The 15177-nt window shown below is 35.0% G+C and overlaps 1 protein-coding gene across 1 annotated transcript in view; it reads right to left on the reverse strand.

Annotated features, from left to right (window-relative positions):
- The window catches only part of LOC127388769 (aromatase), a 52908-nt gene that overhangs the window by 6444 nt on the left and 31287 nt on the right, over positions 1-15177 (reverse strand). The window contains exons 2-6 of the mRNA XM_051628577.1: positions 7965-8132; positions 6215-6365; positions 3137-3291; positions 2233-2409; positions 1422-1536 (exon numbers count right to left, since the gene is read on the reverse strand). Of these exons, the coding sequence (XP_051484537.1) occupies positions 1422-1536; positions 2233-2409; positions 3137-3291; positions 6215-6365; positions 7965-8132 (766 nt within the window). The remainder of the gene's footprint in view (positions 1-1421; positions 1537-2232; positions 2410-3136; positions 3292-6214; positions 6366-7964; positions 8133-15177) is intronic.

The raw sequence follows: 15177 nt of genomic DNA on the forward strand, positions 1-15177 counted from the left end.
AATGGTACTATCTTGAAATGTAGAGTTAATCTAAATTTTTCCCATTTAAATAGTCACTAATATTGTGTCAACAGTTTGTATTTCAGTGGTGAAACAGTTCAACAGTTTTTATAATTTTATTTTTGATTTTCAGTTAGCTATAAATTTGAAGGAAATTATTTTTTAGAAGGATTGTGAAATGTTTTTGAATCAAATCTTCAGGCTTTCTGTTTTGGTTTGTTGTTGCTGGGATGGAAAATTTGACTGGGTTTGCAGTGATAAGTAAATTTAAAACTTCCAACCTGGTGAAGTTCTCATTATTTATAATATTAATGTATTAGAGCAAATGGCTCTTTTTGCCAGCTCTATCAGAAGTCATTGTATCCTGGGGTGGTTCCTTGCACTGCTTTAAGTCTAGCAAGCTTTAGAATTTTTTTTTTAATTTTTTTTTTTTGCAGTAGAAATTTATGAGTAAGTCCCTTTTAATGGGATTGCTTTTGAAACATCAATATTAGCCTGCAGGGACTTTCTAGAAATAACTAGGCCACCACAGTTAGCTATTATTAGAATCACAGGATAAAGCACTCTAATCAGCATGTAATAAAACTGGCAGGCAAATGTTAGAGAAGGTAAATCTTGTGTCTACTTCATAGGAGTTGTCAATTACTTTAGAGGAACCTCCATCTTTCCCTTAAAGCCTTCATTTGACATAGCACTATCAAACCAATGTATTACACATGCTTCTTGAGCAGTAGTTTTCTCACTAGATGAGTCCAAATTGAGTAAACTGTTTTCCAGTTCTTTTTATAGCCAGACCTCTTTGGCAAAAACCAGGAAATGAGATCATAAAAATAGAAGAGGCATTTTGTTTTTTTACAGAAAGGAAGATAACAAAATTTGTTTATTGCTTATGTAGGAAAAAATCCTTGAAATGGATTATCAGGCTGAGCACCAAGTTTTAACTGAAAAATGAGTAATTGATTAAAAAATTAATGATGAGAGCACCAATAAAAAAGACGTTCAAGAGTTAAATGTTTGGGACTGTGCCATGTAGATGAGTTTTCTTGTTTCTATGAACTGCAGCCCGGTATTTGACTGCCCTCCACGGGACAGCAAACGTGACTGTGCCTCTGCCTGGCCTCTTGGAACCAAACCAGGCCTTTGAAATCAGTTTCACATTTGAGCTGACATTAATATTTTGGTGAGTAAACTAAGACTGAATAGACAAGGTCTTTAAATTGTCCCCTGAGATCAGTCACTTGTAGCAGCAGTGGCAAATCTTATTCTGTTTCTATCTGGGATCTGCAGATAGGGGACTTCAGCCAGACACGTTTGTAGGTTTCACAGTTTATTTTCTAAAAGAGAGGAAAATATCAAGGAAGATCTCCTTCTTATAAAGGTAGAGTCTTATGCAAATGATTTTTAAAACTGTTGATACTTACACTGCCTCTTCATATTTCTTGCACAGCCAAGAAATCTTAAAAAAGATGTCAGGCTTTAATAAAAGTGCTTGCCAAGCATCAAAGTAGTTCTGAATCTTAAGTACAATGGCATGTTCTGAAAATAAACATTAAGAAAAAGCAGTATAGGATATAAACCTCAATAGTCAAATAACACAAATGCTTCAGAAAAATTAATAGTAAGGCCATGTTCCTTCCCTACTCTGACTAATTTCTTGGGAATTTGGTAAACAATTGATTTTAATATGTGATAGGTAGCATAAGGAAACATTTTAACACTTTGCAGAAAAGGTTCACATCTTTGTGAAAACTCTTGGTAGCCAGCTGAAAGGGGGTAGTGGTGCCAAATAGTTTCCCACAGAAGAGCAGAACTCTTGCAGCATATTGAAATGGGATAATTTATACATCACAATTATGGTATTTCTGTCACATGGTTTTGAGGATGAAGAAATCAGAGAAGACATATATTGTCAGGCAATCATTTGGTGGAAAGACCTCAGAGTCTTACATGCATATAATGTTGGAATATATGCATATAACAACTCATTGCACAAAAATAACTTTAAATGGTGCTATTAAGATGAGTGTGACAAGATAAATGTATATTTTTGGTCATACAAAATTCTTTTATAACTAAAATAACTCATAAATCAATTTCCACTAATTATATGGTGATATAAGGGAATGTTCTTGCTCTGTTTCCTGAAACAAAACTGCTTAGTGACATCAATGAGTTTTCCTTGTGTATGCATTTTACATCCATCGTTAGGGATAAAAATCAAGCTGTTAGTACCATCCAAAGGGATCCCAAGAAAAAGCTTGTTAGATGTGTCGAGCATAATCCGTCTCATAAGATTCAATACATTGATGTTTCCTGCTTCAGTGGTGACTTCCTCTAGTTTGTCCAGGTGATCAATAGTTGATTCAACACAAATTGCAATCATACGCACGAGACCAGGACCAGACAGAGCTGAAATATACATGCAAAGTGAACAAAAGATGGGTTAAGTTTCATACCTTATTTTTAACCTAGCATTTGCTATAATGGTGTCAATAAAATGTAACTCTTAATTTTGTGAATAACTGGTATAAAATCATTCCAAGGCTTACCAATCTATCATCTTTTGAAAGAAAATTGTAAGAATTTTGAGTTGAAATGGCAGTGAACTCAAAGCCCAAACTTCCCTTTTATCGGACACGGGTTTTATGCTGGGTTCATACCATGTTAAGGAAGATATTTGGCATAATTCATGCTACCTTTCTGTGTGGGAGGTTATCCATATCCTCACTCACATTTGGTGGCGTTTGTGTTTTGGGGTTTTTTTCCCCCCAGTTACAACATGCCGGAAAATTCTTTGAACTCAGGGGAAGCTGAAGCAGCCAACTTACTTTAAGAAGTGCCAGTTAAGATGATGTAAATACTGGACTTGAAATGTGAAAATATTTAAGAACATGGCTTATGGGCATGATTTAATTTTGTTTTAATTGGACGAGATTAATAATCTGCAAAATTTTCTCAGGACCATTTCAAATAGTATACCAAGCAGGATAAGTGTGAAAGAACACCTGGAATAAAATGTTTATATGGGATATATAGAGAATATATCTGTAATTTAAATATGCAAAGGACAAAGAGCATTTCAGAAAAGACAGACTGTGTGCTATAGTGATGCAGTGTATTAATCCCATTGATTTACCTTTGGTGAAAAAGGGTCTAATTTCTTTCCAGTGGGCCGGGTTGTTATTGAATATAATCCCATTTTCATACATGCCAATACACTGTAATCCAAGCTTGCTCCCAAATCGAGAAACATAATGCCAGTGTTTCATTACATGGAACACACTTGAGGATCTTGGGAAGAAAAAAGCACAAAATAAAAATATTACTTCATAGATCAGACACAGAATATTTATTCTGACATTTTATAGTTGTTCTGACGTGCTGACTTGCCATCTCAATTTAGCAGGCAGAACTTGATATTAAATTTTCCTTTCACATAATTAAAAGAATCGATGAGAAATGCTATCAGAATGTATTGTAGAGCAATAATGTATTCTGTCAGATTTAAAATTATTTTCCATTTAAATGTGACTGGTTACCAAAAGACTTTAATTTGAATAATGTATATACATAGAAAAGATACAATGGGGCAATGAGCACTGTCAGACATTGCAGAGAGTGAGATGTAAAATATTTCATTGTGGTGTGTATCAAATTGAAGGTATACTTGTAGCTATTTGGTCATTCCCACCAGACACATACAGAAAATGTAAAAATACATGCATCATTTAAATGTGCAGCATCATAATATGGTATGTGTGGGAGTTACATTCCTAAATAGAGATGTTAGGGTAATTTGTGATATGGATAATTCTTTTTACAGTTGACAAAGTTTATTTACACGTGCTGGCAAACAGGTTGTGAGCAGCATTTATTGCTTTAGGATATAATTTCCTTTAGAGGGAGCTAGCATTTTAGAAATGTCGGTGTGATGAGAAACTGATCAAATGAAATCTGACAAAAAGAAAGACAATCATCGGAGATTGAAATGAAACAATACACTACATGCAGCAGAAGTTAGGGACCAAATCACAGACTTCTTACATGGGTGTGTTTGTTTTTTCAGTCAGGCAAAGTAAATGGTACTTTTGCTATTGACTTCAGCAGTGCTGGGTTTTCACCATAGTTCTGCATGACCAGAGGTAAAGTTAACAGTGAGATGCTATGTGGTACTAATAGATATATGTGGATTCAAGACTGGAATAAAAACTAGGAAGAATGTGTCTATGGGTTCAATTTTCTAAGGAACTCAGCAAGTTCTCTCTTTCCTACACTTCCCCCTATTTACTCTCTTTTCTAATTTCCTTAAAGGTTTTTTTGCATGCCAAAGAACATAGTCTGTGTATTCAGGAATGTGAAAAGATGGTGTTGAATTATGACAGCTGACCCCAGGAATGGAAATGTGCAGGAGGCTCTTTTCGCTTCTTTATCTACAGGGTACACACATAATAATGTTTTAAGAAAGGATTTTGACATATGACCTTGTATAAGCAGGTTTTTCTTATGAAACTATTTAATGAAGTCCTCCAAAAGACATTGTGTGTTGTGACCAAGACTACAAGTCCTTCTCTCTGTGTGTGAGCATCTGAGTATGGTTAGATTTGATGGTAAAAAATTCAGATGACGTTGGTGGAAATAGTATACTTTTACAGAATCAAAATTATGTTTAGTTTTGCAGTAAACATAAGACTCACTGAAAATGTTATTCTACGTTATTGTTTTAAAAATAAAGTTAATTACTAGTTCTCTATATACTGTCAATGCTTTTAAGCAAAAAGCATCTCTGAAGAAAAGTGATGTGCTAACTGTCAAGTCTGATGCAGCTGTGACATTGTTTATCAGCACTCCTGATTTGTTTCTGGTGAATTGATAGTTCAGAAAGTGGAAGAGAGCAACAGGAGTTCATAGCATTTTACAAACTCTTGTAGCACATTAGTTGATATTTACAACATCTATGTATGATAGGAATATCATATCATACATAGAGCCACAAAGATGATTAAGGGAGTGGAACATCTCCCTTATGAGGAAAGGCTGAGAGAGCTGGGTCTCTAGTTTGGAGAAAAGGAGACTGAGGGGTGACCTCATCAATGTTTACAAATACGTAAAGGGTGAGTGTCAAGAAGATGGAGTTAAGCTTTTTTCAGTGATGACCAGTGATAGGACAAGGAGTAATGGATACAAATTGGAGCACAGGAGGTTTAAGGTGAATATCAGAAAAAAATTTTTTACTGTGAGAGTGACAGAGCACTGGAACAGGCTGCCCAGAGAGGTTGTGGAGTCTTCTTCACTGGAGACATTCAAAACCCGCCTGGACGCCTTCCTGTGTGATGTACTCTAGGTGACCCTGCTCTGGTGGGGGGGTTGGACTAGATGATCTTTCGAGGTCCCTTCCAACCCCTATGATTCTATGATTCTATGATTCTATGAATATAAATACTTTTTCCTGACATGATTACACCTTTTTACAGAGGTAAAACCAGTCAGAGATGAAGCTGCTTCATGTGGCAAAACCTGTGAGAGCTTTCCATACTACGTTTCCTTTCAAATGCTTTTACGTAATGAAAGCTGAGTATGGATTGATTGATATTACTAATAAAAAGGTTGTAAATCTTTATTAATTACAATCCAATGTAAGAACAAAGCAACTTCCCACTGGAGCTAAAAAAAAGATAGACTCCAGTTTAGCATTATGTTTAATACTGTGCATAATTGAAGTCCATGAGTAATCTGATTAATTGGGCTGGAATTCTTTATAATCCTATAACACTGCATTTGTTTAATTAACTTGCTGAATTGGAGCCACAATCTTAAAGCATTAGTCTTATTTTAATGAGAAACGTAAGAACACCAGAAACTAATATTTGGCTTAATCCTGCATTGCAGTCAGTCTAAATTCCTGTATAGCATGTAGTCTTAATTTTCAATGGAATAGTAGAAGAAATGGTAAATGTTTTTTACGGTTGAGCCACAGTGCCTAATCTTTTTTTCCAAGAAGAAAATGAAGGAATTCACGTAGACTTCAATAGCAGAGTCTTTAAGAAAACAAAAGATTAGAAAAAGTTCCATGAACAGCAGGAATTAAAAGTTTTTTGTTAGGATATTTTTTCAAAAAAATAACTTCAATTTGACTTCAGAAAAAGAAGGAGCAAAAAGGTCGTGAAAATCCTAAAATGCAGCTTGTATTGTTAAGGATAAAAAAATAAGTATTTACTTGCTAATTATAAATGTTTCTTCACCGCTGATCCAAACTCTCACAAATTCTCCATATGTCTTATTGTAGTAGTTGCAGGCGTTGCCTACTCCCATCCAAAGAAATCTCCCATGTGAAATGAGGGGACCGATTCCCATACAGTATCCTGGCCCTAAGAAACAGGATAAGAAAAGCTTGGTTTCAGCAGTGCCCACTGACAAGAATATACTTCTGAGCGTCATCCTTTTGAAATGACCTTTTTAACATCAGGGGCTGTGTTGGGCAGTTCACATATACAGTCCTGTTCTGAAGATCTGTCTTACAGAAACTTGCACCTACATTTTTGAAGCCTCACTTTAGTATCTGTGGAAGCCCATTAGATGTGCATGGAAATGACATTCGTTACTTTGTACACCTTGAAATTGCTACTTTGAGATTGCTTACATTTTGAGGGACAATGGTTAGATATCAGAAAGAAGAAATAGTCTAGAAAAAACGCATGTGGTTTATTCATTTGTGATTTTAACAAATCCCTTGAGTGATTTTTTGTGTTAAAGTTTTACAATAACAGCTGCAATAGTCAATATCCTTTTGATGCAATTAGTTACATTTCTTAAAGTCATTAATACTAGAGTGAGAAAACAGATATTTAAAGGAAAAAGTACTTTATGACTGTGAATTTATGAAAACATACTTAAGTAGGACCTAAGAATTTATTAATAAGCATTTAGTCAATAAAATTCTCAACTAAATTCTTCCACTGTAACTCAGCACCAGATTTCTCTCTTACAACAAAAAGGAGAAAGTAAAGACAGCAGGAGAGACTTTGTTTTAAAAGTAATTAAAGGCAAAGTTTTCTTCTTCAGAGAAAGCATAAGTGGCCCCTTTGTAAAACAGAATTCTAACTCTATAAACCAAAACAAATGAAGTACTTAAAAAACCTCTGCATACTATCTATGAATGTAAAGTTGCTTACGGGTCCACCATTTACTCATAGGAATTGCAAGAACCCAGATTATTTAAATACCTGTAAACTTAAAGCATGTTAATTTAGTTCTATCTTCTTGATCCAATCAAGCATTCATATCTTTGCTCAGACTTCCAATCAGGTGCCACTGCATGGGTTTGGAATTATTCCTGTCACACACCTTTGTGAGATGCCTACATTGCTCTCATTCATACAGTAGGTCATTATATGGTATCTGCTAAAAATTGGCTGAATCACTAATGTCTACCATAAGCCTCCAAAACTGTTCAGAAGGGGTCCTCTGAAAGGGAAATCATTTGATGTTGTTCTGTTCCAGAGGGTCTTCAGTGTCAAACATGAAGAGAAAAACATGGATAACCCACTAAAATTGGAGTAAGTTCCTCAATAGTAGCTTGTTTCTAGTAAAGACAATTTAGAAAGCTTTAAGTCAAAACATGTAAAAAGTAGAAGGTTGTAATACACATCAAAGATGAACATCTAAAGTATGTAAAATGGTATTATATATTTCTAGCATGTACCTCATAAAGCAGAAAACTGTTCTATGTAGCCAAGCCAGGTTTATGATGGAAGTTCTGAGGTGAAATAGAGCCTGAATTCTTGTATGTATGTGTGTGTGTATATATATATATATATTTTTAAAGCTGTATTATTGAAACTAACTCTTGGTAAAATTTGTTGGCATACAGTCATTATCCAGCATTACTTTCTCACTTAAATTTCAGAAAGAAATAAAGAAAATACTTGGACAGCTTTTAGGTGATATTAGAGCTAAAGTTATTTTACCTGGTATTGATGAAGTTTCTTCATGATTCCATATTAGAAACAGAAAGCACATGAGAATGAGTATGGGCACTGTGGCCACTGGCATCGTGTCTGGTACTAGGCTGGTGATGTTGTAGTACATTGGATTCAGAGTTTCCAGTATCATCTTTTCCAAGAGATTCTGCTTTGCTTTAGAGAGAGAAAGGGAAAAGAGGAAGAGTTTCTCAGAGAGACATTCAGCTTTAGTCACTACCTCTCAACCCCTTTGAAGCTCCTGCAAATGAGCAGATTAACTCTTGAGGTGGGTTTATTTTATAAGGAGAGTGACTGCCTGGACTGCTTGCCAGGATAAACTGCATCACAAGACGAAACAGACGTGCAGCAGACACTCTTTTTGCTTTTCTGACCTTGATATTAAAGCATAGTTTTGGATACTTTGGCTGACAGACCTCTTATCTCTGATATCGACTTGGCTGACCAATACTGAGGTTGACTCCTTGCAAGTTTCTAACCAAAACACAAGAAATTAAACTTTCAGCACATGTGGAAGCATTGGATGAGTTCACTTGTAAGATCTATCACTGTTACTTAGCCTTTTTCCTTCCTGCATGCCTGTTGTGCCAGAGTCCTTGAATTTCCAGAATAACCATGATAGTTTTCTGTGATGCAGACAGAGTGTACACCAGGTTTTGTTTTTTCTTTTTGTATGTGTGTTGTTTTTATCTTTTTTTTTTCTTAAACAATGTATTATGTATATTTGGTTTTATTTGTTTGCTTTTAATTGTCAGCCTCTGAGGGTAATGCAATGCATTGCTTTTCTTTATGGTTCTTCTGGTAAATAGTTTGAAAAATATAGCGTATGCCACAGAGACAGGATCATGGATTGTCTGGTCCCATACTTTCCCTCAAGAAACCAGCACTTGGCACAGGAAAGAAAAAACAAGCAAATAGATAGGTCTGTTATGCATAGGAGGCACAGAAAGATCCCTTTGAAGTAGCTCTGCATGTTTTTTGGTTTTAATCATAAAATGTGAGAAGGGATTGTACCTGAGAAGGAAGATCTTATTTTTTGAATAATAACTCGCATATCCACAGATATGTGAATTATTTTTCTGGTACAATGCAGCTGTAAATCATGTCTTTAAACTTTCCAAAGAAATTACTGCATCCTTTTAGTAATCCATAATGCCAAAGGTCTGATATTGCTGACATATCACGAAGTACTGATCAAGAGGAAAAGTTATTGCTGAAATGTGGAATTAAACTTTTGGTAGTCATCTCTCTCTATTTGCTTCTGGCCAGTGTCCATACTATTTTCTTGCAGCTACGTACACAATGTGATGCGTGAGGCAAGGCACTCTGTGTGCTGCCCAAATGACTGCACAACAAGTTTCTGCTTTCTGAACAATCTATAATGATATGGTGATTTTTCTTTCAGAAGCATAATGATCTGAAATTAGAAATTGGACCGTTTTCTCCTTTGATGATTTAATTGCAGTCTGATGAGTGATTTGGAGAAATAACTTGGAAGTTTTAGTACCTTTCACAAAAGGTCTCACTGTTGCTAAGGAACCGGCAATAGGGTCTGTGGAAAGTACTATCCACATTAGACAGTAACAGAGTTTCATCTGAAATGTGTATCTGAAGCAGACTAGGGATGTCAGTGCTTGTAAGCCAGTAACAAAGAGCTATGGAGGCACACAAACTTCTGCAGTATTGGTAAGAATGTCTTTTACTGCTTGTGTACATCAAAGCTTCCTTAGAACACTATAAGCTTTAATTACCTCAAATATAGCCAGAAAATGAGTTGTGGATAGACAACTGAATTTTTTTCAGAACACATTTTTTATCAGGCTGCCTTGTTATGACTATGGAAAGGAGACCTGTATGAGGAGGGCTTTTTTGTATGTAGCTACTATCAGCTTGCTCTTTTTAGTGAGTGGGTGGTTCTGTTTCTCATCCTGCAGATAGAAGGCAGCACTCTCTTCTGTAATTGTCTCTGCCATAATATTTTGATTGGTAGCAAATACTTTTACCAACTTGAGCAAAAATTAGCTGACACAGAAGGACCACTCTGTAAGAAAAATAAATTTTTCTTTTATTTTCTTTTTTCTGGCCATAAATACCAAGTATTCTATCAATGCGTGTAAATTGACACTAAAGAAAATTTTTCTGGATATCTGAAAAAAAAAAAAGACTAAAGAAGAATGCATGTCTATTCTCAGTTGAGTCTCCCTGCTTATTATCTAATATCTTTTAGCTTAAGGAAAGATAACACCTTTCCACAGCAAGCACCAACTTAAAGAGATCAAGCTATAATAGGATAAACAAATTCTCTGATGACCTTTTTTCTAACCTCACTCATAATTCATTTTTAACTTGCTGTGACAATGAGGTTTCAAAATGTTGTTTTGGTCAAATTTCACTCACTTTCTAACTAATTTTACCTTGCTATACATCAGTTGACAGTGCCCATTCCAAGTTGTGTATTCTACTTTAACTTTGTCATGGTGCACATCTTTGCTTAAAATGTAGTGAATGGAGCAAAATCCACTTTAGAATAGACAGAATGAAACTGGAGATCAGTGGAGCCTGTATTTATAAAACCTAAAAAGTTTAGTATTAGTGAAAAAATATAATTTACACAAGGTTAATTACAGTAACTTAGATCAAAGCAGCTCCAGAAAGCATACTTTCCACTTAAAAGCAAAGTATAACAATTCCTGTTATTTCCTACTCACATTGTGCTAAAATATCAATTAAAAATTTACCTGTGTCCACTTGTTACTTCTTGATTTTTACCGGTGAATAATGTTATCTTTGTCACTGATGTACTCCTCTCAAAGATCCAGATAGGTTTTCTAGTAATCACTCTCTGTGGCATCTTCTGTGCAGGTGCTTCTTGTTGCTAAGAGATCAGTTGCTTAGAGATGGAATTTTGTTTTTTTTGTAATAGATCAGGGGCCATTGCTATTGAAAAGAAAATTTTGCAATTTTACCTCCAGAGCTCAAAGTATCTGCTGCAAAAGAGCCAATGGCAGAGATACACATGGCTAATGCTGATTAGAATTGTGACTGGAGAGCAAAAGAGGAAAGTAAACAAAGTTTGTAATTACATTTGATGGCTCTGAATATCAGGGAAAGGGATTTATTGTTTAATTGGAAGTGCAACTAGCAGAAATTATATTAATTCTTTGCCTAGCATATCTAAATGCATTTTTAATTTCCAAAAGAAAGGAAGAAAAATCCAAGGGTTTTATTCTCCAACTGGGATGCACAAAGTTGTCAAAAACCTTTTGTAAGATAAAATCCTGCACTGACATTGGAAAGATGTTACTGGCTATTGTGTATATTTTTCTATATACTGTTTCCTTTATATTCCAAACTGGTTTGATAACCCTTCAGAGTTACTATATAAACTAAAGGCTGTTTTCTCTGCTTTGTGATGCTTCTTTTTAGAGCTGTAGCCTTGGGCAACTTGAACAAACTTAACTTGTGAAAATCCAGATCTTTTTAAGAACTGCATGAAGCAGTTACAGGAAAAAGAAATGTCCAAAGTGTTATAAGAAAAGGTGGTAATGTTATTAAAAGATGAGACTAACACACAAGGAAGAATAAGATACTTGTGCCTGTTCCTTACTGTTTTGAAACACCAAGAGAAGTCTGAACTTTCTCAGTTTCTCCTAAGGAAAGCCCTTCATTGACTCATCTGGCTCTTCTGTAAATTTACCCTTATGACTCCAAATAGACTGTTTTGTGAAATAGGTAAAAATAATCTTTTTTGTTTGCTGTTCTCAAGTTCAGAAAATCCAGTCACTCAAGTCTGTTTTCAGTAAGGCTGTGCTGTGTCTTCTGGCAGTAAGACTCTGTGCATCCTTGTCTCTCACTGTCAGGGCACAAATGTAGAAGATTCCCATAAAATGTTTTCTTTCTTCTTTCTCTGAATTAACTCAAGGCTTTAGCATTAGTGTTTAAAAGGAATAAGTAAAATAATAAAAATTAGAGCACTTTTAATAAGAAAACTCATCCAATGGGTAAAAGGGCATTATATCTAAAGGACTATGATCTCACTTGGAACAAAAGGTAGCTAAGACTCGTGTACAATAGTTCTAGTGATGGAATATTTTTAACTTAGGGAAGGCTAGAAGAGGCCTAGAATTTTAGTGAATGTGAAATCTCTTTTGAGAAGCCTTGCTTTAAGTAAGTAAGTAAATAAATAAATAACACAGACATCTTGGGGAGAATAAGGACTCAATTCATGTGGAAATGCTTCCGGCATGACTGCAACCTCATTGAAAATGCACAGCTTGCACAACAAGAAGTCAATGTAATTTCAGTCTGAGAACTGAACTCTTGTTCTTTTTCCATGTGCACACACCCCTCCATCTCTGTTTATTATGCAGAGACTTGTTTACAGAATAATTTCACTGGGTAATTTTCTCAGAATCCAAAGTACAAGCAGAAATGGGCAGAACTTTAGTGAACAATTTGATTGTGAGCTGTATGTAGAGCTGGTCACAGTAATAATTAAAGCTTGTTGCATAGTATCTGACATTATGAAAGTGTTAAAATCACTTTGTTTAATTTCATAAACACGTGATAGCTGATTTTAATTTTTAAGCTTACCTAAACATTTTGGGGGAAGTAATGCATGAATGTTTTTTGTTTTAAGAACCCAGCTGTATGATCTTACTGCTTGTCAACTAGAGATATTAACATTCTGGAGGAGCTAGATTTTGATACTGGTTTTGATTACTGTTATTTCTTATAGATTATTAAGTGGATAAACTAATATAATCAGTTATAAAGTAGGTGGATAGTTTTTTCATGGCTACCAAATTAAGAAAGCTTTATCTAGCAGTATAAGAAAGTTACCATAGTAAATTTCCAGCTTTATCTCATTATTTGAAACTGGTTTACTGCATTTAGTGTTCCTTTGTTTTAGTTGCTGAGAAGAATAACAGCTTGTGTTGAACTTTGCTAGTTTTCTCATTGTGTTTTTCAAGTTTCCCACATATTTTTATAAAACTCAGTATTTGTTGCCTCTGCGAACAGATAAATTTGTATATTCTGCAATTTAAAGGCAAGTTGTGATACCTCAACTTTATGATACCTAATCTTTCATCATTGCTGAACTGTAATTAAAACTAATACTAATTTGGAAGCACCTATATCCTTAGGTATTCTTTATTATACATGTGAACAGTAAGAATAAACTGCTTAACTAATCATATTATTTTTCAAAGTCTCAGAATGAGCAGTTTGCTAAAATGAGGATGTTAATATAAAGAATGCAAAACAAATACAATTTATTTCTTTGTCAGCATGTGTTACCTGGGACTTGGGGGGGTCCAAGAATGATGTTGTCAGTTTCCCACAAAATACCTGTTGATTCCTTGCTCCATGATAATTTATTTAATCAAAAGTACTGATTTCTAAAACTGAAAAATCGGGTAAAGCTTTTGTTGGGGCTGCTTCTTCTGTCAGTGCTATGTATCTACTTAGAGATAGAAAGAATTTGTGTATGAATCATAATTCAGGGGCAAGAAGCTAGTTGAGTTGGTTGTGAAGAAGTCACAAAAGGGGTTAAATAATGCAAAAATACTCTGTAGTTAAATTAAATTTTATCAAGACTGACTTTTGTGAGATATATCTTTAAATCAAATATTATTTCCATATATCACAGAAAATGTATCTAAGTTCTTTCATGCCAAAGAATTCCTGGAACTTTGTATAATGCAACCAGAATGATTGGACTTGTTGTTCACTACAAAGATCTATGGTTGAATACTCCAAATTCTCCAGAGCTTGAGTAGGCATTCACTGAATTAACAAAGTTCTTTTTTATACCATTAAAAATAAAGCAGGTTTGTTGTTTGTTTTTTGTTTTTTTTTGTTTTCCCTAAACATTTAAAAAGAGATTTTTGAGCAGAAGAATGTGTGTCTTGTAGGGATCCTGTGGCTCATATGATAAAATTTATTAGAGTTCTGTTTTAGTAATAAGGACTTGAATCTGATCTAGTAACTATATAGAAAGAAAATAACTTCAATTAAATTAGTGGGAATTAAATCACTAATATAAGAATCAGTATTGTGAAACTAGTAGGATGGGATCTGGTTCAGATTTTAATTCTTTTTATGTCCTCATGGTTTTACTGCAGTCATTAGGATATGAAATAAATGCTCACCTTACCCTAAGGATGGATAAGCCACTGGTAAACTGTCCTTAGAATTCTCCATGTCGTTCAAGGATAAAAGAAAACAAAGACATCTGCATGAGCATAGACTGTCAGCACAAGGTCACACTAAAGATCCATCTAGTTTGGTGTTCCATTTCAGATATTGGCCACAAACAGATGCAAATTGGAGAGTATAAGCGTTGAGCAAGTATATATACTTTCCTCTTTCTGACTTCCCTCCACTATTTAAGGATAAATGAATTTAAAGTGTTAGTCTTAGCCATCCCCATATTTGCAAGAATGGCTACCTGTCTTTTCTAGGAACTTGAAAAAAGGCATTTTAGTAATTTAACCAGGCATTTTACTCTTACTTTTTCTTTTAACTTCCCGTATATACGACTTTCCTGTTATCCTAAGCAAGTCAGCAGTTAAGTACTGAGAGAGCCAAGACTACTGCAAGTATCTCCATTCAAATAATTCCTGTGCTACCAATAATTTAGAAGTGTCTGTCGGCCATGGGGTTACCTAATGTTCTAAATGTCAGGTTCTCTCACTAGTGAACAAAATTATTCAACAAAACACTGGATATGTCAAAGCTTATAATGCCCTTAAAATTGTATTGGGTGAACTGCTTCCAATTTTTGTTTGATTCTATTTAAGCCCACTGTTAAAGTAATAAGTACTAGTCAAGTATGAAGTACAGCCAGAATATTTGCAGGCAATCTACTTTTAGCTGTTGTCTTCCATTTCCAGTCAAGACTTCCAGCACTGCCTTGGTAGGTGCCTGTGTGCTGCTTCTAAGCAGCTCCTTCATTTGACCAGCACACACTGTGCTCTACAACCTGTTCGTATCTGTTCCATCAGTGTTTCTGTGCATTACTCTTTCATCGTTTTACAGTAACATTCATTCTCATAAATTCACCCTTTCAAAAAACAGTGTGTCCAGATGCAGGGAGTTTGGAGGGAGTTAGTACCACGCAATGTTGGAAATCACTCATTTCATATCTTGTGTGTGAAGTTTTCTTACTGCCTTGGTCAGAACTGGCCTTTCTGAC

This window comes from Apus apus, chromosome 10, assembly GCF_020740795.1.
Source record: "Apus apus isolate bApuApu2 chromosome 10, bApuApu2.pri.cur, whole genome shotgun sequence".
Taxonomy (NCBI): Eukaryota; Metazoa; Chordata; class Aves; order Apodiformes; family Apodidae; genus Apus; species Apus apus.